Genomic DNA, 24,922 nt, shown 5'->3' on the forward strand with positions numbered 1-24,922 from the left:
TTCTTTTCTAATAAAGGGAACGCTTGTTTAGCACAGTCCTCTACAAGTTCCCTCCCCCATACCTCACCCATTTCTCCCATAAATATTTTATCAAAACATACTAACTACTGGGCAATGTGCTCAATGTTGGGAATGTACTACTGAGAAAAAGGCAAGAGTCTGCTGCCTTCACAGAACTTACACTAGAGAAAACCAAACAAAATGATGGCAGCTAGGTGAAAACACTGGGAATTTCTGGAGCCACGAGAGTTTATAACAAGGTTCTGAACCTATTTGAGGAGGTCACAGAAGATTCCCTGAGGTGGTGATTGGAGATATGAAAATGGAGAGGAATTTATTTGGAAAGAGGGGAGACCAAGAGATAGTAGACGGGGAACACAACTGATCTAAGTGGGTTTGAAAAGGCTCCTTAGAATCAGTGAAGGGACAGGGCATCTAGTGAATGAGAAGAGGCCAGAGAGGAGGGATAGGCTTCCTAAAGCCCTGGAAGGTACCTGGTCTTTATCCCAAGAGAACACAGAACGCCTTCCGAACATTTAAGTCCGGGAGTCACATGATTAAAAAAGCATTTTGAAAATAGCTAGAACACATTCTAGGGTTTTAGATATACTAACCTTCACAACACAAAGTACATGCTAGCCTCTACTTTAAAGGTGTAAAAAAGAAAAAGAAAAAAAAATAAAGCAGAGGGGTAAAGAAACATGCCCCAGGTCACACATCCAGACTGCCGAAGGGTCAAAGTTGAAGCTCTGAGGGTCTCACTTGAGATCCCCTCCTCATCCCCCACCCTATAATAAAATTTGGGGATCAACTTATGGTTTATGAAACTGAGCTACAGAATTGGGTGGATGAAGAGAATTGGGAGGTACGGAATTTTCTCCTGTTACTGTCCACCTCCTTTGTGAAGCTTCCCACGGCCTTGATACTGCCTCTTCATTGTGAGCCTTCTTAGGGCTTCCCCATCCTCTCTTAAGGAACAGAACCTAACCTGTTCTCACGCTGCAGCAAATTCTGTACAGCAATCCCTGTATCTTTCCCCTGCTTAGACTATGAACTTCATTAGAGCTGTACCTTTAAGGCCTCTGTAGGATCTGGTATCATTCAACACTCAAATTTTAAAGGAAATCATGAGTCCTCATAGGAGCAAGGAATTTGGGAAAGTTACTGAATCCAAAAGATGGTTTTATGACCACCCTGGAATGTAGTTTTCCCTAATTCAATGTAAAGAAATGTAGATTGCAAAGTAATTTTAGTAAAGCTACATTCACTCCAATATTTTGATAGAAATCATAGGCACAAGTCACTTACTTGTAATACAATGTTATTAACAGTAAACTGTGAATCATTTTTTTTGTTGTGGTTAATGATCCTTCTTGACAAAAATAATAAAGCTGTAGTTGACCTCGGGGGGTTTTCTTTGTTTGAATTCCAACAGTTTGGAAACCACTAATTTAACCAATCCCATTCCCTTATCAAATGTGAAAATATAACTTAACAATGATAGCAAACCATCTCTTATTTGAAAAATTGGGTGATACCTTTAAACCTCTATCCTTAAACTAGAAAGCAGGTATTCTCAAATGACCCTTTTGTTATAACTCACCTAAGCCCTTAGAGCAAATCTGAACCCCCTAAACTACTAAAGTCTTCTTGCATTGTCCTATAGTTCGATTGAGGGGAACTTATATCCAGATGAACATAAAGGTGATTGGAAAAATACGAAGCTTTTTGGAAAAACATATACATGCTATTTCTATTGTCAACATTACAAAGTTTTTATAAAGTTTTTCTTGTAATATCAACCAATAGCAGATCCTTCAGTTTTCTTTACAAGTATTTTTCAGCTTAAGAATGTCCTTTAAACTTCCTTAAACCAATGGCAAACTTTCCTTAACCCTGTAACTAGAGAGGCTGAAGCTGAAAAAAGTCACCAACCCACTCACTTTAAGTTCCATACACACGGAACCAAAATCACTGGGTACTAGCTGGGATTCCAATCTCCAGACTGGGATGGTTTAGGGTTCAAAGAAAAAAAACCTCATGTTCGCAGTGGAAAAGCAAGCCATGACATAGAAAATGTGAATTTCTACAGTATTTTTCTATACAAACAGAGTGAAAGAAGATGCCACCCTCTCTGCACCCATCTCCTCGCTCTTGTTTCAATGTTTCATGGTACCATAGAAACTGTTAAGTTTCTGGGTTGAGCTACTTTGTTCTGTTTTACAAAGATATCCCCCCCCCTCATGATTATGATACAGAAAAAAAAAATACTGAACAGTGGATTACTTTTGGAGTCTCATAGTATCTGACGTTCAATAAATCCTTTATTGTATGGAACAAAGAACGTGCTCAGTCCTCTTCTTCTACAATAGTCCAGCATCAATTCTCTAATTCTGTTCACCTCATCCTCCATTTCTGTGTCACTCTCCTTTTGTCGGCTGGAAAATAATGTAACAAAAAGGGAATCAGCCCTGGGTGTTCCAGGTGTGACACAAGCTGAGAACATGCAACGTTCTGGGTCAGTTTCCTCGCTGGTGGAATAGGGGTAACGGCCTTCTTCAATATGCTTTCTTTTATTATAGAATATAGTAATGTGTCAGTTTTATCAGTGTTATGGGAAGTGTGATCCGTGGACCAACGCCAACTCTCAAATTATCATCATCTGTCCAACAAGGACAGAGTACAGAGACGTTTTAGAAACTTGCAGTGATGTGACAATGCCATGACATCCAAAAGCAGAGTTTTAATCAACATTTTGCTATGGAAGTGTCCAAACGTAAAAATTGGAAAAGAAAAAAAAAAGCTTTTGGTGGTCTGAAAAATCACTCATTTAACCAATCTTCATTCCTTTATCAAATGTGAAGAGATCAGAAGCTAAAACTCCTAACGACTGCCTTTGTTCTGACATATACCTCCCAGCCTAGATTCTACAAATGACATTTTACTCTAGTGTTTCTTTCACATATCCATCCATCCCTTCATCAATCCAAATTACTTCTGTTATACATTTTCAGAGGAAATAAAACACATGGGTTTTATTTTACAAAATAATCCATGATGGATTGGAAAACAAATACTCGTTCCTTTGCTGCAGATACAATATCTCAGGAAACTTTTGAGAAGACAGGTGATATACTAACGTTGACACCGAAATTGAGAAAGACCATTTCTAAAAACCAAAACATTTTTTTTTTCTACAATACTATCAGGATACCAGAGAATGAGCTACTACCCTTTCATATTCTAGGTTTCTAAAACATGAATCTTAAGGATACCAAGTTATTTACTCTTGATAAGCCAGGAGCCTACAGCAGAGAAATGAAGTTTCAAAATGAAAATGAAAAATATTTCTGGAAAGGAAGTCAATCTTCAAAGCAAACATTCTGCTATGGTAAAGAAAATGAACCCAAAACTTGTTGAACTACCATCTCTCTGGCATACAATTGTGCTCAGTAAATACTTGAATTTTTGTGGTTTATACCTTGCAGTTATTTGTTTTTCCACAAGATGGCTACTATGCATGAAATAACATTGTTGGTATTTAATCCCAGAATTTGGCTTTCAGGATAGTAAAGGACTTCAAGGGTACAAATCCCCAGAGTCCTTTCAAAACATGGATTCCCTCACCACCACCATTAAAATGATATCTAAACAACCACCAATTCCTTTAGGGAAGAGAAACTCTCCGCTGCCATAATCTGTCTAGGACAGGACCAAGGACAGGAAGGTTGTTTCCCGGTGGCAACACTTTCCTTACGGCTGTCATTCTCTCACAGACTTTTACTTCATGTCATCGCAAAGACAAACTCCGTTCTTCCAAAGGCCATTCCTCAAGCTTTTTAATGGCAGTTAACCTGGTCTTCAAGCTGTGAGGTTAAACACTCTTCAGATGACAGGCCCCCTTACTAACCTGGTGGCTCTCCTCTGCACGTGCTGCCCTTTCCATGCATGTGTTCTAGTGCATGGCACACATTCCTTCCGGGTCTTTGGTTCAGTTTTTGATCTTCTTTGTGAAGTCTCCTCAAGTTTTATTTTTTATTACTATTATTTTTTTAATTTTGAGAGAACACAAGTGTGAGCAGGGGAGAGTGGCAGAGGGTGAGAGAGACTATCTTAAGCAGACTCCACACTCAGCACACACTCCGACGTGGGGCTCAATCCCATGATCCTGGGATCATGACCTGAGCCAGTATCAAGAATTGGACGCTCAATGGACTGAGCCACCCAGGTGCCTCAAAGCCTACTCCATTTAAAACTGCAACTCTGCTTCTGACAGTTCCCATCCTGTTTTCTGTCTGTTCTCCACAGCAATTAAAACTATTTAACATATTACATTTATCCTGCTATTACATGCTAGAAAGCAAGTTCCATCAGGGCAATGGGTTTTATATGGTTTATTCCTAGACTTCCAAGGCAATCAATATTTATTGAATGAAATTATCAATGAATCTGCCATATGGGTAAGATGCTCACCATTAACACAAAAAGGAGTAACTCCTGCTACAGAAGCAGTGGTTCTATTCACACAGAAGACGCCAAGCATTTTCAGGTAGCTGCACAGATGTATTTTCAGCTATATATTCATGGACTCTAAACGGAGTCTCCCTCCAGTATTTGTGAGGCTAGTTTTCTGAACCCAAACCCAGGAATTTACCTAATTCCCTTCTGCATTTCATCGATGGTCCCGTTTTAGTAGGTTATTTTCAGACCTACTAAATAGGTGGTATTAGAAACAATCCTTACCCAGTGCATCGACTGCTCTAAGCTGTGTTTTTTTTTTTTCCCCTAACCTTCTACTTTGGAATTCCTAAATTGTCTATAATCTGTTTTTTCACAAATCCCTTGGCAGTGTGATAGTGGTGGTAGAGAAACGAGAACTAGGAGAGGAAAGGAGTAAGCATTTATATGCACAAGTCCTACATAAATCTGATAAGTTGGACCTGTGAAAAATGCCTACTAGGTCTCTTAATACAACAATAGCAACTATGATTTGTGTACTGCTTTAAGATTCACCATTATTTTCATGTATACTATTTCTATCTGATGACAACTATGTGATGCATCCTCTTCTGAAAATAAACTTCCTGAGACAGTAGAGATCCCTAAACCTGAATGTCCATCATAATCAGCTGGAAGACTCACTGAAACAGGTATTGGCCTCCCTCCCCTCCTCCCCAACTTTTCTGGCTCCATAAAGGTCTAGTGGGGGCTGAGAACCTGCACTTCCAACAGGCTCAAGTGATGCTAACGGTACTGGCCTGAGGACTACTGTTCTGAGATGCTCTGCCTTGGGGGAAAGGATATGAATACAGGTCACCTGATGTATAAAAAAGCATGGTATTCTTTTCAATAGGCAACTGTGCTTATCCCTGAACATGCAAAATGGAGTGTTATCAATTATTAGGGCAATTGTAAAAATTATTTTTAACCCTTTCCAACTTCAAAGGAATAAAAGACTACATAAAACCCCCCAACTAATTGATTTTTTGTATGAGATCAACTCCAGAATCCATACTTTCTAAATGTAAGCAGACATTCCCCTTGAGCTCAACTTTCCCTTCTCAATTAGATACATTTTTCCCACAACCCTCAGCCACCCATGCTCCTGTATCCCTAAATTGTCTGGAGATTTCTCCAGTTATCACTTGCACCACCCTCTCACCAGCACTCCCAGTATCTTTTAGCTGGGAATTTTCTTCTAAGGCCCAATTCTTGAAGTCCTCAAAACAAGACTCCTCTTAAAAACTGGTTTTTCAAGCTAATTGTAGTGCTGTGGTAAAGGCCAAGAGCTGTGGAACCAGACCAAAGTCAAACACAGATGCTGCCACATAACAGCTGTTTAACTTTAGGCAAACTGCTTAGCCTCTGTGGGTCTAAGTTTTATCATCTAAAGAATGAGCATACCTCAGTTATTGTTAGGGTTAAATGAGTGTCTGCCTGATAAACACATGGAACAGCATCCTGTCATGCCGAAACGGTTATTATCACCACACTACCATCCTAACCACCACTTTTTGAGAGAAAAAGCCATATAGCACTTCCATGGGAATATCATAAAATCAAGGAATCCAAAACAGCAGTATTAAATTTTACATTAGTAAATTACCACTAATATACAAGTCAATGGTGGATTGTTTTGTTAGTAAATCACCACAATTGACTACTTTGTACAGATCCTTTCTTTTGCTATGTTCTCATTTAATTCCTACAGACCTATTATTTTCAGCCGTGTAGTGAACATTATTGTAAGTTATGTGGGCTCCTCAAATCCAGCACATTCAAAATGTGAACCCTTCTTCTACCCCAAAAGCTTGATTCACCTATTTTCTACTCCAATGAATAGCACCATTATCACCTAGTGCCCCAGACGGAAATCTAGGAGTCATCCTTGACCCTGACCCTTCCTCTACTCCTGCTGACCCTAACCCTTCTATTCTTTATTCACGGTGTTGCTAAACTGAAGATGAAAGTTATGGGTGTAAAGGCAAGTTCTGAAATCAGTACCAACTTGGTCATTAAAAAATCAGATCAAAAATACAAATCAGCAAATGAAATCAAAGCACATGTTATCTTGAAGGTGAATTCTCTTACTCAATTTCACCCATTACTGCTTTTGTTTACACTTTCTTTTTATCACTCCTGGTTTCCTACAACAGCCTCCAGAATTCCTGGTCTTCAAGTTCCTTAGTCAAAATTCTACATGATACTAACTTCTTTAGAAAACACTGTTGTTAAAACAGACTCTTAACTATAGAGAACTGAGGGTTGCTAGAGGTTTGGAGTATGGGATGGGTAAATGGATGATGGGGATTAAGGAAGGTACTTGTGATGAGTACTGGGTATTTTAAGTGATAAATCACTAAATTTTACACCTGAAATATTATACCATGTTATCTGTAATTTAAATACTTGAAAAAGAAAAAAACAGATTAACAATCCATGATCTGAGGACCCTAGGTGGCCCAGCTGGTTAAGCGTCTGACTCTTGATTTCAGCTCAGGTCATGATCATGGGGTTGTGGGATGGAGCCCTGAGTAGGGCTCATGGCTGAGTGTGGAGCCTGCTTGGGATTCTCTCTACCCCTCTCGTGCACTCACTCTCTTAAAAAATAATAATAATCCATGATATATCAACATTCTTAAATTCTTACATGATTATTTTACTGCCTGAATTACCAACAATATATTTCTTTGGTGGGGGGAACCACACTGCTGCTCACATCCTTCCCTCCATTAAAATGTGCTTCTTCCCAAATGATAGAGAAGGAAGTAACATTTGAAATGGAGCTAAGTGTTCTTGCTTCTCTAGCTGAAATCCATTCCTTCATATTCCCAGAAGCCTTTATCAATTGCTCTTCATGAAATATCACCCTTCATGACTTGCTAGATTTCCATCTCAATATTTTGAGTAAAGTGAAAACAAGTCAATAAGAAGTAAGCAGAAGGTGAAACAAGGAACTTGATTAACATAAAGGCTCTCTGAAAAAGCCCTATGGTAGTGGTTCTTGATCTTGTCTGTTTATTGCAATCAACTGGGTAACTAAAAAAAATTCTGAAGCCAGAGCCCAAAGCACAGGTGCTGGGTGCAGTCTGGACATGGAGAATTTTAAGAGCCTTCAACAGGATTCTGATGTGTAGCCAAGGTCAAGAAGCACTGCTCCATGAGAAACAAAAGAGGGACTTAAGAGAATAAAGAATTTTAAAATTTTTTTATATTTATTTTTGAGACAGAGTGAGCGAGCGTGCACATGCACGAGCCAACAGGGGAGGGAGACACAGAATCTGAAGCAGGGCCCAGGCTCTGAGTGGTCAGCACAGAGCCCGATGCAGGGTTCGAACTCACAAACTCAGATCATGATGTGAGCCGAAGTAGGATGCTTAACCAACTGAGCCACCTAGGCACCCTGAGAATAAAGAATTTTTAAATTTTTTCTGTTTATTTTCGAGACAGAGGGAGACAGCGCGTGAGCGGGGAGGGGCAGAGAGAGAGGGAGACACAGAATCTGAAACAGGCTCCAGGCTCTGAGCTGTCAGCACAGAGCCTGATGCAGGGCTCAAACCCACAAACTGTGAGATCGTGACCTAAGTTGAAGTCGGACGCTCAACCGAATGAGCCACCCAGGCGCCCTGAGAATAAAGAATTTTTAAACAGAACTAAGTATCTGGTAAAAATCAGTAGAGATGACTCAGACAACCAATGGTCCTGGAAAAAAGTTTAGAAGGCAAGGAATTCAGTGGCATGTGGTAGAACAAAACAAATGGCTGCTGGTTGGTTCTAGGCTGCAGCTGGAAAAGAGATGGGCTGAAAAAGAATGGGCACAGGAAACCATAGAATGAGAACAAAGCAAGCAAGGGGTGGAAAGGAAAAGTCAAGTGAATTCAAAGAGGTAATTCTGAAAAAGATGCTCTTAGTTGAGTCATTTTCAAAAATGACAGAAGCTGATGGCGGAGACAATGGTGTGTTGTAGAACTGGGAGATGAACACTACAGGTGTAGAGAAGTTTTGAAATCAGGATTACGCTGGTTGTCAACAATGAGGAAAGTTCATGTCAGCAGCTGAAGTCCTCAAGGAACTCTATCTCAGAGGTCTAAGATGACAGCACAACTGTGAAGACTTATAGGCAGAATATCTACAAATAAGGCAGGTTTCTGTGGAGGGACTGTGATGAGGAGCTTTAACACCTGTGCACAGGGAGCAGTTATCTCAAGTGCATTATTCCCTCCTTTTCTAAAAAAAGTACTTGCAGTTTATAAAAAGTTATTTTTAAGATATTTCTTTTAGTAACTGCAGTAACTCATAATCCGTATTCTTCATCAGTAAGCACTAAACACTTAAAAATGCACCAAACACAAAGCCAAATAAATTCTAAAAGACGGAAACTGGTGCCCATAGGAAATGGAGTAAGAACATGGAGTCGCCATTCCTCTTCACACAGTAGCCAGGAGTGAATGTTTTTTTCTTTTGTTTTTTTACATCAGTGCTTCTCTAAATTCTGATCCTTTCCTTGATTCCTGTGTGCTACTTCAAAAACCTGAAAGTCTGTAGGAGAAAACATTAACTGTACACAAAACTTAAATACCATCGGAAACACCAGCTCTCAAGCTAAGCCTTTTAAAGTACACAAACTATTGTAAATAGTATGGTTGGCCAACATTTCTCTACAGCACAACTACATTACAGTATTTCTATAGCAAGAGACAGGGTTATAGTTTAGTGTGTCTTGTCATACAAGGAAATGTATAGATAAAATCACCTATTGCATCACCCAATCAGTGGTCAAGTTCACCCAAGTGGTTAAGGCCACTTTCGGTTTAGTAAATAATTAAACCTAATATATCCCAGTAATGAAGCAAAGAAGTTGCATTTTTATAAGGAACATCAAACCCCCCTATTAGAGGTGGGTGTGGGGAATCAACCACCAGGGAATGCAAAAGTATGTACGAAGAAACACAAGGGAAATGTATCATGACGCTGGTATTAGGAGCAAGACAGTTCCTTATCATGGTCCCATGCCATTATGACAAAAGACGTTTACCTCGCTAAGAGAAAATGAGGTAGCCCACAAAATAGGTAAAAATTTACTACAACGAATAATACCTTAAATTTGACACAGCAGCCTTATTTCCAGGTTCTAGTTATTAAACTCAGCAAAAGTGGTTTAACTGATCTGTTTACAACATTCTAAAGACAAAAATTAAAACTTTTGTTTGGACATAAGAAAGAGAAAGCACTTAGTCCTCTGCCTACATGGTAGACAACTCAGCAATGACAGCTTCCAAGCTCACTGACCTTTCCTTCCCCAACACAAATACAGGTTCTAACACCTTTTAAAGGGTATCCACTGAAAATTCTCAGATCAAGACAATAAGCCCACAGTGCGTTAAATGTCCATCATTAATGAGACACTGAATTATGAAAGTAAACATGTTAATTTTGTACACATGATAAGTCATGTTTACGGTTGACAATGATGAACCAAAAGGAAAAACCAAGGAGGCACAGGAAGGACTGAAAGAGAACACAATGGCAGTTAGTGTGAAAAGCAAATTTAAATGCTAGGTCTATCGTGGAACATGTAACCCATATTTAATTTGCCAGGAGGACACACAGCTGTAATGATTCTAGAACCTAGGTTCGGGGGCTGCCAAGATGCATTCACTTCCATAGTTCCAATGATTCTCTTGGGCAACCAGTGGAAGTCACCCTTGCCACTCCATGAGCTGCTAGCCCTAGAGACTGAGATGCCAACAGTGGCCAGTCTGAGAAAGACAACTTATCCTGGATTTAGCAACAGATTCTAGTAGGAGTGGCTTTTAAATGATCTTCAGTCTCCTGTCTCTTTAAAGTGATCCTTGGTACCTCAAACAAATTTACTCTCCCAGGTAAAAGCAAAAAGATCTGCCAAACAGTGTTTCTGTGAAATCCTCCACAGTATCGATGCTCTGCAGTTCTTTCAAAGACCAATTCCTTTGATTAACTGAATCAAACCTCTCCCCGGTTAGGTATAAGAGCCTGTGTAAAGGTGCCTGGGTGACTCAGTGGGTTAAGCATCCAGCTCTTGATTTCGGCTCAGATCATGATCTCAGACTCCTGAGATCAAGTCCTTCATCTGTTTCCATGCCCGGAATGGAGCCTGCTTAAGATTCTCCCTGCCCCTCCACCCCTCCCCCGATAGCACACTCACTCTCAAAAATAAAAAGAAGCATGTGTGTACCAAGTCAAGTTTCACCCCTCTACCTGGTCATCTTAGACACATTTTGCTGTGTTCCGATTCTCCCTGGCCTTCAATGATTGCTTCTCCCTCCTTTAAATAGTCTGACTTGGTGTTGCAGTTAGAATCATCTGTTGCCCTTCCACCGGCTTCTGAATTCCAGGGTTGTCAGCACTGAACTCAAGAAAGTTCCTAACAGATCTCTCTCCAGTGTTGCCAAGAACAAAAAAACCCCACTCTCTTAGTGTTGCACAAGAACTAAAAACCCACTATCAGGCCGGGAAGAGTTCAAAGCTCCTTGTTAGAACTATATATGTTAAGTAGAAATAATGGATTCTGAGCGGAGAATCAGTTTTCTATTTTGTCAAGGTGATTTAGGATGAAAATTGTCAGGACTAAGTTCCCCTTATTTTGTATGATTGGGATAAACTACCCAGGTTTTCATATTAATATATATTTATGTTACAGAAAAAAAAATACTTATTACTCATCCTTCCACTCAAAACTATGAGTGTCCAGCATTCTGCTAGATCCTGAAAATACAGTGAACAAAATAAACACAAACGCTGTCGTAAGAACATCTACATTGTGATACTTACCTGAAAATAATCTAGCACGTTTTAAATCTTTAATGACAAAACATACTTAGTAAGCTGAAATACATAGGAAATGAATACACCCTAATAAACACCATAGGAATTCTTGACCATTTAAATCTTTCCACAAATCATGAACATGTAATACTTTTCAGCAATATTGGGCACTGAATTATTTGCTGTTCACTGAAAAGTGCTAGTGTTTTACTTTTAAAATTACTATCACCATGCATATGCAGAGCCCATCAAAATGTACTAACAGCTTGAAAAGAACTTCTTGCCAAGGGTGAGAGTAATAAAATTCTGGCCAGCAAAATTTTCATGCTAAGAATGAAAAAACCACAGCACACATTGACTTCAAAAGTAGTATATTGTACTATAAATATATCAAAAATATTACTCTTTCTAGCACATAATTTATCGTTCCCAAACAATTGATGGCTTCTGTATAAGGAACATGCGAATATATGAACAATTTTCTTATCAAAATGGAGCCCAGAATATGTACGAACATTTAGGGGGGAAAGTTCATTCTTGATTTTAACATGCACGTGTACAAATAGACATATATACTCAATAGACATGGACAAAAAGTTACATTTAGCAAAGGCAAAAAGGTAAACAAAAAAATCCTGCTAGGCCCTTTTTCTGCTTGACAAACAATGCAGAAAGTTACCAAAGTAACAAGAGGACACAAAAACCACACTTCAAACAGACAAACTGCTTGTCAGTATTAGGACTTGAGTTGACAAACAGGTTTAATCCACTTGCTCAAAGGTCATGCTGTCAAGGTAAAGGATGAACATCTTCAACTAGTGAAGTAGGCTGGCTGTCATTCTGAGGGGGCAGTGGCACCTCCCCTGCTTCCAAAGGGGTCCCTTCGTCAGATCCTCTCACAGGAGGAAGTTCACTGTCTGTCTCTTCTTCATCAGGGGACAGGGCATCAGACAATTCATTTGACATGAGAACCTGCAAAGATTCTGTCCCATCTTCAACATCCACCTGAATACCCAAAGCTTTAAGAATGTCACGTTTGCACATGGGGCACGTCCCATGGGCCAGAATCCAGGGGTCAATGCAACTCTTGTGGAAAAAGTGTTTACAAGTGAGAATACGAACTGTATCGTTAGGCTTATAGAGTTCAAAGCAAACTACGCAGCTATCTCCATTTGGACTGATTTCCTCATCCCCCTCTTTCAGAACCCGAAGCTGCAGCTGGCCAAAGGCTTTCTTGAGATCAGTTGTTAACCGCTGCCATCTCCGGTTCTGAATCCTTGCTATCCAAAGTCTCCGAATACGATAAAAGATGAAATATGCTAAAGTAGCAGTTGTGACAATCACAAAAGAGACAAAATAGTGATTCATCCAGATGATGTGTTTCCTCCCCACCTCAACTATGACTGTAACGTGAACTCCCTTCTGAATTAAATGCAAAATCTCCACGCCCTTGAGGTTGCCAATCATCACCACAACGATGTCTTCAAATGCCTGATGAGACATGGGAAAAACCTGATTGCCAGTTCCTGGAAAGTTGTAGATGATCACTCCGCCGGCTCCCTTCTCGATGGCCACCTTAATTTTCTGCGTGAAGGTACAACCACCTCGTTCAACAAGTGCAAGCCAGGTCTCTGAGTTCTTCAATCTGCTGAAACTGGTACTGGGATTACATGCATTTTGAGTTTTTCCATCAGGTGGCACAATAACTCCTGCCACTCTCTTCAAAGTGGAGCTTCTTCCAAACACTCCCGTTTCCCCCAACTCTGACAACATCCGATTCCCAACATGAAACGAGATGTTCATGTAAGCAGTCCAGACAGCACTGGCTCTGCAACAATTGTGACTAAGAAGCCAAAGAAAACTGAATTTCATAAGCCAGGAAGAGGCAGTTTTGTTTCTGTAAGTGCTAATCTTGAGTGGATTCATCTCTCTCCCCACCTAGCGACTGAAGAACCAACCCAACAAAAAGATGTGGCTTCCACATCTGTGGGCAATCAGTTGAAAATAATAAAATGAGAAAAATCTTCAGGGTGAAAACAAGTTCCACGGTCTTCCGGCATGTTTTTGTAAGAAATTCTTAAAAAGGTCTTAGGAGGTTCAGATGTTTTATTAGAGAGAGGAAGAGAAACCCTTTAGATTGAAAAAGAAAAAAATCCCAGTCCCACTAATGTAACTCCAGATACTGTTTACAATTGGGTGATGTGATTATGACATAAAAGATAACACAGCCAATTAGATAAGAGCTTTGAATCTGCTGTCAACTTACTGACTTGAGAGTTTCAAATACTGTTTATGGGTGATACCTAGGTTGTAAGATCAAGTCAATCCCTGAGCAACATATTAACAGGTATCACATTAAATCAGAAATATAAAATTCATACCACACACACACACACACACCTGAAAGCATATGCAAGAAAGCCACAGCATTATCACTCTTCACAAATCGAGGAAACATGCAACAAAATGGCAAGTTTAAAATAATTAGGAATTAGCATGAAGAACAATTATGTGGTAAAAGCAATGAGCGTTACTACCATTTTTCACTCACGTGATCACAATAGATTTTTTATTTATCACATAAAGCACTGTACTAAGTTTATTTAACAACTGCTTGCTCAGATTCGTTGGTTTGATTTGGTTTTGATTTTTAAAAGGAGGGTATCCTGTTAGATTACTTTAGCCTCGCTTGTCTCACTCTTACGTTGCCTACCCATAGGGATGACAGCAGTAAAGAACTTTAATCTCTTTTCTCTGCAGACACTGACATCTGTTACTGATCTAACAATATTTTGAGGGAAGAGAGGAAGAGTATAAGGGGAAACAATTCTGTTTAGCAGTCTTCGCATCATTCATTTTAAACAAAAAGGCAACTATTGATTTTAATAAAACATCAAGGTCCCTCATTTAGATGAACACCAACAGCAGTGTTAAAGGTCACAGATGCTTTGAACAAAACATTTGCTAAAATCAAACATCCCTGATAGAAACTGCCCTTCCCCATCCCCACATACACTATCAGTTCTGCCTATATTTTTGCTCCACTTCTATCACTGGCACAAAAACACTTCATACCAAAGTGACTTGTGGACTAACATGGACAGCCCCTGGTGTAGGGGCATACACTTTCATGAGGGTCTCTCTCAGTGGTTCTTATCCACTGGCTAGGAAAGCAAGAATTTTTACCTTGAACACAAATGTCTGTCCTTACAACACAGGATGCTGAGAGACAGTTTTGGCTGGGTCTCACCAGGGCTAAGGGAGGTAGTTGTTCTTATGAAATGTGAGTCAACAAAACTTGAGGGAGGGAAGAAGGACAGGGTCCTACAGGCCCAACCCAAGTGGCATAAAAACATAAATACTACTGAGTAAACTTCAGCTCCCAAGAGTGAATTTTCTTTTCCAAAGGCCACTAACCTGATTGTATTTCCATACAACCCACTCTTCAAAATGTGTAGTACATAGTGTGTACATCCATAAAGTGCCATCTAAGTTGATACCAATGGTGTAGCATTTCATCCAGAGATTTTAGTCAAACACAAAACCCAAATCTTTCAGCCTCTCCATTGTTACACAGAAGTATTTGTGTTTATCTACTCACAATTTTTAAAGGCAGCCAAACAAAATTTCAGCTCCACTCTAGAACTGTGTCAAAATGCCCAAGCAGAAACACACTCACCACCATTTTAAGAAAACAAAAGCACTTACTAAGGTTAATTCTAGAAGAGAAATCTGCTACCAGAGCTAAATTCACTAGGCTAGGCTAACTAGGCTCTGACAAACAAAAGAGATATTTTTTTGTGATGCTTTCCTTAAATGAGGTCTATAATAATTTAAAATATTTTAGTTACCTAACCAGAGGTGTTGTCATCCAAAGCAATTACTTAGAACTCATGATCTACCCAGTGCCTTTGGAAACCAGAGTTCCTATTGATTAACCATGGAGAATTAAATCAAGGTCTAATTATATAATGATTTTATTTTTTTAAGTAAGCTCTATGCCCAACTTGGGGCCTGAACTCACAACCCTGAGATTAAGAGTTGCATGCTCTATTGGCTGAGCCATCCAGGCATCCCTATAATGAAATTTATTTAATAGAGATTTTAGGTATCAAAAACAGAGTGTTATGCTAAGTGAAATAAGTCATACAGAGAAAGACAGATACCATATGTTTTCACTCTTATGTGGATCCTGAGAAATTTAACAGAAGACCAAGACCATGGGGTAGGGGAAGGAAAAAAAAAAAAAAAAGAGAGGGAGGGAGGGAGCCAAACCATAAGAGACTCTTAAAAACTGAGAATAAACTGAGGGTTGATGGGGGGTGGGAGGGAGGGGAAAGTGTGTGACAGGCATTGAGGAGGGCACCTGTTGGGGATGAGCACTGGGTGTTGTATGGAAACCAATTTGACAATTTCATAATTAAAAAACCCATAGAAATAATAAAATGAATCTAAAAAAGAAACTTTAAAATATCATGCCTAATCCTCTACAGCCTCAACACCAAAATCATTTTAATTTGAAGATAAAACTAATTTGCTTTTAAACATATACTGATGTTCTTATTTGGATAAAGACAAAAAAATCTAACAACTTAATAGAAAAACAACAAGTTCAAATAGCTGGCATGATATGGAGTTTTATTTTAAAAACGCAACTTTCATCCTCTTCAGTGCTTAGGTAGAGAAGATGGAGTTTCTCCCTACATAAAGTACTACATGAAAATTCATTTAATTTTAACCTTTGGAAAGACTCAGTTACATCTTCAGAAGATTGTCTGGGTTGAAGTCTTCAGAATGTCACACTTGCACATGGGGCATGTCCTGTGTGCTAAAAGCCAGGGGTCAATGCACGTCTTATGGAAAAAATGTTTGCAAGTTAAAATACGTACTACATCTTGGGGTTTGTAGATGTCAAAGCAAACAACACAACTGTCTTCGTTTGGATCTAGTTCCTTATCCCCCTCCTTGAGCACTCGTAGTTGAAGCTGACCGATAGCTTTCTTCACATCTGCTTTCATCTGTCTTCGCCTCCTGGTGGAAGAATTGGGCACCCTAGGTCTCCAAGCACAGTACAAGAAAAGGTAGGCAACTGTGGCAGCCAGGAAGGTAAAGAGAGACATGACATAATGGCTCAGCCATGGCATGTGCATTCTTCCCACCTCAATGATGATCGTCACGTAGACTCCTTTCTGAATCAAATGCAAAAGTTCCATGCCTTTCAAGTTGCCTATCATTACTGCAACTATATTTTCTGTTCCCTGGTGAGACATGGGAAATACTTTGTTACCCGTACCTGGATAGTTATAGATGATCACCCCATTTGCTCCCTTCTCTGCTGCCACGTTGATTTTATGTGTGAAAGTACAGCCTCCCCGTTCAATGAGGGCCAACCAAGAGTCTGCTTGTTCAGGTCTGCTGAAGTTGGTCATAGGATTACAAGCATTCTGATTCCATCCTTCCGGAAGTACCGCCACACCAGACACCCTTTCCAAAGGAGAATGATTTCCGAACACTCCACTCTCTCCTAATTCAGATATAATCCGATTTCCCACCTGAAATGTTATATTCAGGTGGGCTGTCCAAATGGCTTTTCCTTTTGAGCCAGAAAGGCTAAGTAGTAGAAAGATGCTAAGCCTCAATAGTTGAGATGAAACAGAACTATGAGTTGAAGGAGTAATTCTAAGTAGGCTCATTCCTCCATTTGCCTCTTAACTGACAAACAAAAGCCAAAACATCAGTTGTAAAAAAAAAAAAAAAAAAAAACAGCAAAGAAGCTAACTTCAATTGTTGGCAGTAGATAATTAAAGCACATAAATGGAAAAAAGTCTGTGTTGATCAGAGGTATGTTCCTCCTTCCAGCATTTTTATTTTTGGTAGATTATCTTTCTTGTAATGAAACAGAACAAGAGTTGTTATTAGTACAATGTGATTTCAAGCAAATTATGACTTCCTCACGGGGATATTGTGACATCAGAGGTAGTTAAGCCAATCCAGGAGTTGATATTAGTGCACTGCATACTGAAATTCTATTGGCCAAAAAACCACCAAGCAAGGACTCATGGTATATAACAATTTGGATAAACTGTAAAGCAATAAACAGGCAAGTTTTTGTTTTTAAGCCCGGAGTTTCTTTCCTAGTTCTGGATAGAGTGAAAACTGCCTAATACCACTCTATATTCATTGTTTTTCTGTCTGTTAAGCAAAGTAGAAATCATTCATGTATTCGTGCATGTGGCTGGCCAGTCACCAGTTCTCATGCATGGTTCCATGCTACCCAATATGCTAATCTATGGGCAGCAGGAACAAATCATTTCTACTCTCTTTCAAAATTAAATGCTTATCTCAGATTCAACATAAGAACAATAAACATGTTGTAAGCCTGATACATTGCCAACTCACAAGGCACATTCAACTTTTCACTAAAATTGCTACTAAAAATCTATGTGCTAGGCAAACACTAAGCACGGATCATACATTGGAGGCAAAAACAGACAGGCACCTACTGTGTGGAGCTTACAACCTAGCGCAGATTTATATATATGTATATGTATATATGTATATATATGTATATGTATACACATGTATATATACGTTTATATATATGTATATACATATATATACATAAAAATCTGTATTATATATATAAATACATATTTGTTTTTGAGAAGAGAGAGACAGAGCGCAAACTGGGAAGGGACAGAGAGAGAGGGAGACACAGAATCTGAAGCAGGCTCTAGGCTCTGAACTGTCAGCACAGAGCCTGAGGCAGGGCTCAAACTCATGAATGGTGAGATCATGACCTGAACCGAAGTCGGATGCTTAACCAACTGAGCCATTCAGGCACCCCTAGTGAGGACACATCTTAAACACACACACAAACACGTAGCTGCAAGTTGATAGGGTCGCTGAAAGGAAAACACTCTATCCGAAGAATATAAAAGGACACAAATTTGATTAGAGGTCCAAGGCATTGCTCCCCAAGGAAGTGGTACGTAGTACCACTAAGACTTGAAAGATAAATCAGAATTACCTAAGCTGAGAATAGTATTTCAGGCAGAGGAAATGGCAGTTTCAAGACCCTAACACAGGAAAGAACACAGCAAATGAAAGGATCTGAAGCAATGTCTGTTTGGCAAAACAGGAGAGAGGGCAAAAGGTAATGAGGGAGGAGGGCAAACAGCAATCAGCGTGCAGGGTTGTAAATGTTACACCAGGATTTTGGATTAGGTCCCAAGGACAAAAGAAACACACCAAAGGGGTTGCAAGGTGGGGAGGTGGACTTATAAACATTTCAAGATGTAGACACGTTATCAAGCACACTCTGGCTGTCTCATGCGGGGAGCGGGTTGGAGGAGAAGAGTGGTGAGGGGAGCTTAGGTAGACAGTGGCTTGGACTCCTGAAATAGTAGTAAACATGCAGAGGCACAGACAAGTCAGTCACTTCAAAGGTTGAATTAACAGATCTGGTAACTGGAAGGGTAGTAGCGGGTGGAGGAAAGGAGGACCATAATGGCCACAAATCACTCAGTTTATTGCTGCAAACCATGGCATCTTTACTGCTTTAAAGATCCTTTAATGCTTATTTGCTTTAATTTTAAATCTCACCTGAAGTCTGTTTCAAAGATGCAATAAACAGGCAACACTCAAACATTTATCATTTTCATTATATAAAATGTAGCCTATGCCCCAGGCATACCTAACGCCCTCGGGATACAAAAGGGACAAAAAAAAATTCGAGGCATGTTGACAGAATTCTGCCGTTTTGACAAAAGCATTTAGTTGTACTCCTTGTAATATTTAATATTCACTTACAAAAATAAAATTGGAAACCATGAAACTTGTCTCATCATTCAGTTCACATCTGGACTATTGTGAAGACACACAGAACGTGGACTCTTCCTAGCTTCAAATCATGTCAAGCGCTGGCCCATTAACGTTGATCAGGTGAAGCCTTACTAGGAAGACCATTTACATCATCACATTAGGTGCTGTAGGATTACTTAACATTTGGATTTTAAGAAGTAATTCTCTAAGTCATGGGACTAAAAGGCACAGTGTAAGCAACATTAGTCAATCGTATTGTGACAGCATTGTAGGGTGACAGATAGCAGCTACCACACTTGTGGGCCGAACATCACGTATAAACTTGTCCAGTCACTATGCATATACCTGAAAATACGTAACACTGTGTGTCAACTACACCTGGAAAACACACAACTTCAAGAATGCTGTATACTCAACATTTGCCAAAAAAGTAGATCTCAAGTGTCCTCATCACACACACAAATGGAAACTATGTGAGGGGATGGATAGGTTAACTAGTTTGTGATCGATTTCAAAATGTACACGTACCAAAGCATCACACTGTACACCTCACACATGTATAATTTTTGTCCACCATTTGTCAATACCTCAGTAAATCTGGTTAAAAAATTCTAACTTTGTTTTGGTTTGCTAATTCTTAAGGGTAAACAGTTTAAACAGGAACTATATTCTGACTCAGTAACACATCTCAAATCTCAAGGTCCTGTGGTTGAAAAATGATTTGAAAATTTTACCAATTCATTGTATTTTTCTCACTACGAGGTAAGGGAACTAAGGCAATGATAGAACTCGCTGGAGTCCCAGAATACATGCAACTATAAGAAACAACTGTTTATCTCCAACACAGTGGTTTCCAAATAGGGGACAATTTTCCCTTCCAGGGGATATTTGGCTGCTTCTGAAGGCATTTTCGACTGCCACAATGACAGAATACTATTGGCATGCACTGGTAGAGGCCAGGGATGCTTTTTAAAATTCCAAAGTGCACATGGATAGCCCGGTTAAATAATTATCTGGTCCAAAATGTCAATGCTGAGGCTAATAAACTAATAGAACAGGCTTGTGAGGAAGGAACCAACACAAAACTTACTTCTCCATGGGATATCTGAGCTCTTATCATAAATTCAGCTTTTATAATTGCCAATATATCAATAACGATCTCCTTTACTGGTGCTCTCCCACTAAAGGAAAAAGGTACAAACTGCCACGTGAGTAGGTAAACAACACAGCAGCTACAGGCTCTAAATTCCTTTTGCCCAAAGGAATATTTAAATAATCATTAACCACAACAAACATGTAATACACACTATACACTGACAAGGGCTAGAGCCTGTATCACAAGGAACACAACACGGCCCCTCTATTAAGGAGGTCATCATCTAGGTAGTAGAAAAGCGTTATGCACAAATCAGAAATAGGCATCTCTGTATCTTAACTTTCAGGTTCCACCTAAAATGTTAAGAAGGTTATAATTTTCATTACTCAAATTTCCAGAAATCTCCACCCTGATGACAGAAATAGCCAAATGCATTCACTCAGCATTGCCTACATAGTATCTGTAAGATACAGGTGATACTGAAGAAACTTTAATAAATGATTTCACAAGTCACAGTATCCAGGGCTATGATATTCGAGATCTCTAAGAATCCACAAAACACACTGGATTCACTTAAAGTTTGAAAACTATGTAAGTTTTATGCCAGTAACTAAATGCATAATAGGATTTGGCAAGAACAGAATATTAAAAGGCAGAATTACATCAACTTAAAATTATCTATTTTATTGTAAATTAAGTTCTCATGTATTTTCTCATTTTCTCTCATAAGTTAATCATTATTCTCACATATTCAGACATATGCAATAAAAAATTTTTTAATATACAAATGCTTTCTCCTCTTAATATTCTTGAACACAGAAAGGAGTTCTGAATATGCTTAAATGAAAGACAATAAATTTTTTAAGTAACATGAAGTTGGGAATTACCTGGACAGTCAAGTACTATGTACTAGAACAGGTACAGATACCTGAAAACCCCAAAATTTACTCAGGCTCTTCATTATTCATTATATTAACCAATTTAATGACTTTCAAAGTCATTAAGGGCTCTGGTAATTAAGTATATTAGTAGACACTTGTTTTTTCTCTGTACATGTGAAGTTTTTGGTTTTTTTGGGGGAAGGTCTGAGAGAGCATGTGCATAAGCAGGGGGAGGGTCACAGAAAGGGGTACAGTGCTCATAGGAGCAAGTTCGATGTAGGGGCTCGGACTCACAAACCATGAGATCATGACCTGAGCTGAAGACCAACAGTACCACACAGGTGCCCCCAAAGCAGACACATTTTAAATCACATGACCAACCACCATTTCTTCACTAACGTAAGCCAGGATTACTATTTCTATTTACTGGCATGCCTAACAGATGCAGAAGGAAAGTTTAGTTAGTGTAGGAGCTCCAAAGCTCCAAGAAGCCACCATGACATGGAGGACAAGGAATGCTCACCTTACTCAAACACTTAACAGTGCTGGCTCAAAAGAGCTTGTGTGAATGAGTAGTTAGCATGGTCAGGTTTTATCACACTTGAATGAATACTTTCCACTGTTTTAGTCTGGCCTTCAAAATCATTCCCACAGTGTAGAACTTTGCAATAGCATCGTTATCTAATCTCCCATCACCTTGGATTCATTCGTTGCCAGAGCAACCTATAGACAAAAAGTAATGAAGTTTACAATGGCATTCCTTTTTTTGCTTAAAACTTTAGACGGCTTGCTCTATTCAAAGGATAACACCCAAGCGGCCAAGAATGAAATACAAGCCTCTCCAGCTTGGTCCTCTTTGCTTTCATCTGGTCTCATTTTCTACAATTATCAATCCTGAAATTTATCTTCTTCAATTCAAACAGCTTATAGTTTCCTGCACTCCTATTGCGGCAGTCACTATAGAAGACCTTACACAGGCTTTATGCCTTCTAATAAGCGGGTTTGTTCCTATGGTAGGTACACTGATTGCAAACGACACCAATTACTTCCCTCCCTCTAATGACAGCCCTTGCAATGTGGCTTAGAGCAGTTCCTTCCATCAGGAGGTGTATCTATTTCTATACCCTTTGAACTTAAGTAGTAAAGAGACTAGAACAGAAGTACAGACATGCCAGGTCTGAGTCTAAGCCTCAGGAAGCCTTACCGTCTTGCCCTGTTCCCCAGCTCTCGGAACCCCACCACCCTCAAAGTAAAGAAAACTAGCCTGACTAACAAGCCTGACTAACAAGATGCTAAGTGGAGGAGAGGCCAGGCAGCCTAGCTGAGCCCACCCTACATCCGTCTACAGATAGACCAACATGTGTGAAAGGCCTTGATAAGCAGAGAGGTCTACATGATCGTGAGGTGACCACACAGAACTGAAGACTCACCTGGTCAACCCTAGACTTCTGAGCAGTAACAGATACTCTTATTTTACAGTTTATAAAAAGAAGAAACTGCTCCGATATACAGGAGTGTGGGATGGTTTATAATGCAGCAGCTGACAGAGCTCCCTCTACAGAATTATCTACTCCATTAACTTCCTTCACAGCTAGGACTCAATGGCTCATTTTCAGTACTCATCCTCTAGCACAGTATCTAGCACATGTAGTTATCTATTGTAAGTTCTTAGTGAAGGCTGGATAAACTCACAGTGTCATTATCCTCTATATCCTAATATATACTATTCCTCATTCAATAATTATGTATTTTGTTTTATCGTTACAAGGGTGATAATTTCAGTTTGGGTATAATTAGAATGTGCATGAGTTCAATATTGAATTCTGTATATTTAATACTCCAAACTGGATTTCCTATAGCCATACTTGAATACAAAGATAAATGAGCAGGTAGAGTATGACCAAATGTCTTTAAATTTTAATGGGTATAAAACAAACTACCTAAATTATATTCTCTTCTGCATTCAGAATTTAAGTCAAGGTTCATATAACTAACACTAAATTGAATATCTTTTTTTCTTCTCCATCTACCTAGTTCGAATATAGAATGGTAATCAATAGAGTAGGAATATATTAGTAACCAGTCTGAGAAGTAATTGGGGCAAAAAAACCTTTATTTACACTGTAACCTTTGCATCAAGGAGGAGAGAGGAAGGAGCTGAACATCCTTAAGTAAACACAAGATTAAGAACTGTATTTGATTGTATGACCATCTTTCTTTGAGTTGGGACAAAACACATCTTAATATTAACTCGATCATTTAGTCTGGAGTTTTGTTTGAAAGGGTGAATAGGCAATGCACTCAAAAAGAAAAAAAAAGGAATCTTTTGAATAACTGCCAAGAACTTGTTCTATCAATAGACTTTCTGCTTCTGTAGTTAGTAAGAGCCAACACTGAGGACCAAATGGGTATGAAGGCCGATTTTGAGGCTCTGCCATTTTAAAATTGTTCTAAAACCCTCAAGTAGATTCCAGACCTTCCTAAGCCAAAGTCAGTCATTGAAGGTTTCTGTTTTGCCTTCTGAAGACCAGTCCTGCAGAGCACTTAACTCTGAGTAAGCTCTTAGCCACCTGAAATAGCAGGGTAGAGGCAATTAAGGAGATTTTCCCATTTAAATCAGTTATATTTTTCCAATTCACCGGTCACAAAAACTTTACCCATTTGTGAGGTAATTTAATCCCTCCTGGGAGGCAGCAGAGGAGAAAAAACAGGAGGATGGCGTCATCATGCTAGCAGCAACTTGCTGAAGCACCCAGCTATGTGACAGACCCACCGGGAAACCCAGTCTTCACCACATGCTGAGTGAGGGGTGCCACAGTGAGCCTGTTTTTTCACTTGTACGATGGGGAAGTAATGTCGGCCTCTCAGCACGATGGATGGTGGACTATCAGATGACCGCTTCCACATTTATTCGGAAATCACCAAGCACACCACTGGCATGGTAGAGGCTTGATCAACAGGCCTGGCCCTTCCGCCCCTTCCCAATTCTAGATAGCCTATTTCCTCCATTTTCCACCTAATAACATTCTTCTCATCCTTCACGACTCATCCCAATCCTCCCTCTGCAATCTCCCCAGAGAAAAGCACCTGTTCCTATGACACATTGTTTTTACATCTATTTGACAGTCAATCCTGCCGTATATTACATGTAGTTAGGTGTTTATGTCTGTTCCCAGTTCAGTTTGGCTTAAAATGTCTGGTGAGTAATGTTAACTTATTTGTATAAAACTGGTTTCCTCCCTTTTCCCCCTATACTAGCACAGGGACTAGCGCTCAGGGTCCCCGTCAAATATGTGTCTTTTCAAGTACTTATTCTTCAAAATACTAAGATCCATCAGCAGCTCTGGCAACCTCTGCTTTGTACAGCCACCCATTTAAAAAATATATAAAACAGGCAATGATGTGACAAATCTTCCCTCAGCTAAGAATTACTTTGACAACAGTTGTCCAGCAAAGGCTTATTTAGTATCACAAGATCAGAGGCCATCCGTCTGACATTTTTTCTGTGAAATAAATTCCATCCACAACTCTATACTTGAAAAATGGAATAATATACAGCCATAAAGTAATAACTATTTCTAATGTTTAAGTAGACTCTACTGAATCAAAAACCCTTTAGTTTAGGAGTGCCTGGGTGGCTCAGTCGTTTAAGCATCTGACTCTTGATTTCGGCTCAGGTCATGATCTCCTGGGTTCATAGGTTCGAGCCCCACAGCAGGCTCTACGCTGAGAGTGTAGAGTCTGTTTGGGATTCTTTCCCCCCGCTCCCTCTGTCCTTCCCCTGCTCTCTACCTCTCTCTTTCAAAACAAACATTAA

At 39.5% G+C, this 24,922-nt stretch overlaps 3 protein-coding genes across 10 annotated transcripts in view; all 3 read right to left on the reverse strand.

Annotated features, from left to right (window-relative positions):
• CADPS2 (calcium dependent secretion activator 2) overlaps positions 1-24,922 on the reverse strand; it is a 540,052-nt gene that overhangs the window by 358,067 nt on the left and 157,063 nt on the right. The gene's annotated exons all lie outside the window — the stretch shown is intronic.
• On the reverse strand, positions 11,736-13,472 carry RNF133 (ring finger protein 133). Its single transcript, XM_047839707.1, has one exon. The coding sequence runs from the start codon at positions 13,228-13,230 to the stop codon at positions 12,094-12,096; it is 1,137 nt and encodes a 378-aa protein (XP_047695663.1). The 5' UTR covers positions 13,231-13,472; the 3' UTR covers positions 11,736-12,093.
• On the reverse strand, positions 15,929-17,024 carry RNF148 (ring finger protein 148). The gene has a single exon (XM_047839720.1). It carries the CDS (start codon positions 16,995-16,997, stop codon positions 16,068-16,070), a length of 930 nt encoding a protein of 309 aa, XP_047695676.1. The 5' UTR covers positions 16,998-17,024; the 3' UTR covers positions 15,929-16,067.

The sequence above is a fragment of the Prionailurus viverrinus genome, chromosome A2 (assembly GCF_022837055.1).
Source record: "Prionailurus viverrinus isolate Anna chromosome A2, UM_Priviv_1.0, whole genome shotgun sequence".
NCBI classification, from domain to species: Eukaryota; Metazoa; Chordata; class Mammalia; order Carnivora; family Felidae; genus Prionailurus; species Prionailurus viverrinus.

Excerpts from the sequence above, each read along its gene's own strand:
- RNF133 (XM_047839707.1), bottom strand. The coding sequence starts at position 13,230 with ATGAATCCACTCAAGATTAGCACTTACAGAAACAAAACTGCCTCTTCC.
- RNF148 (XM_047839720.1), bottom strand. The coding sequence starts at position 16,997 with ATGAGCCTACTTAGAATTACTCCTTCAACTCATAGTTCTGTTTCATCT.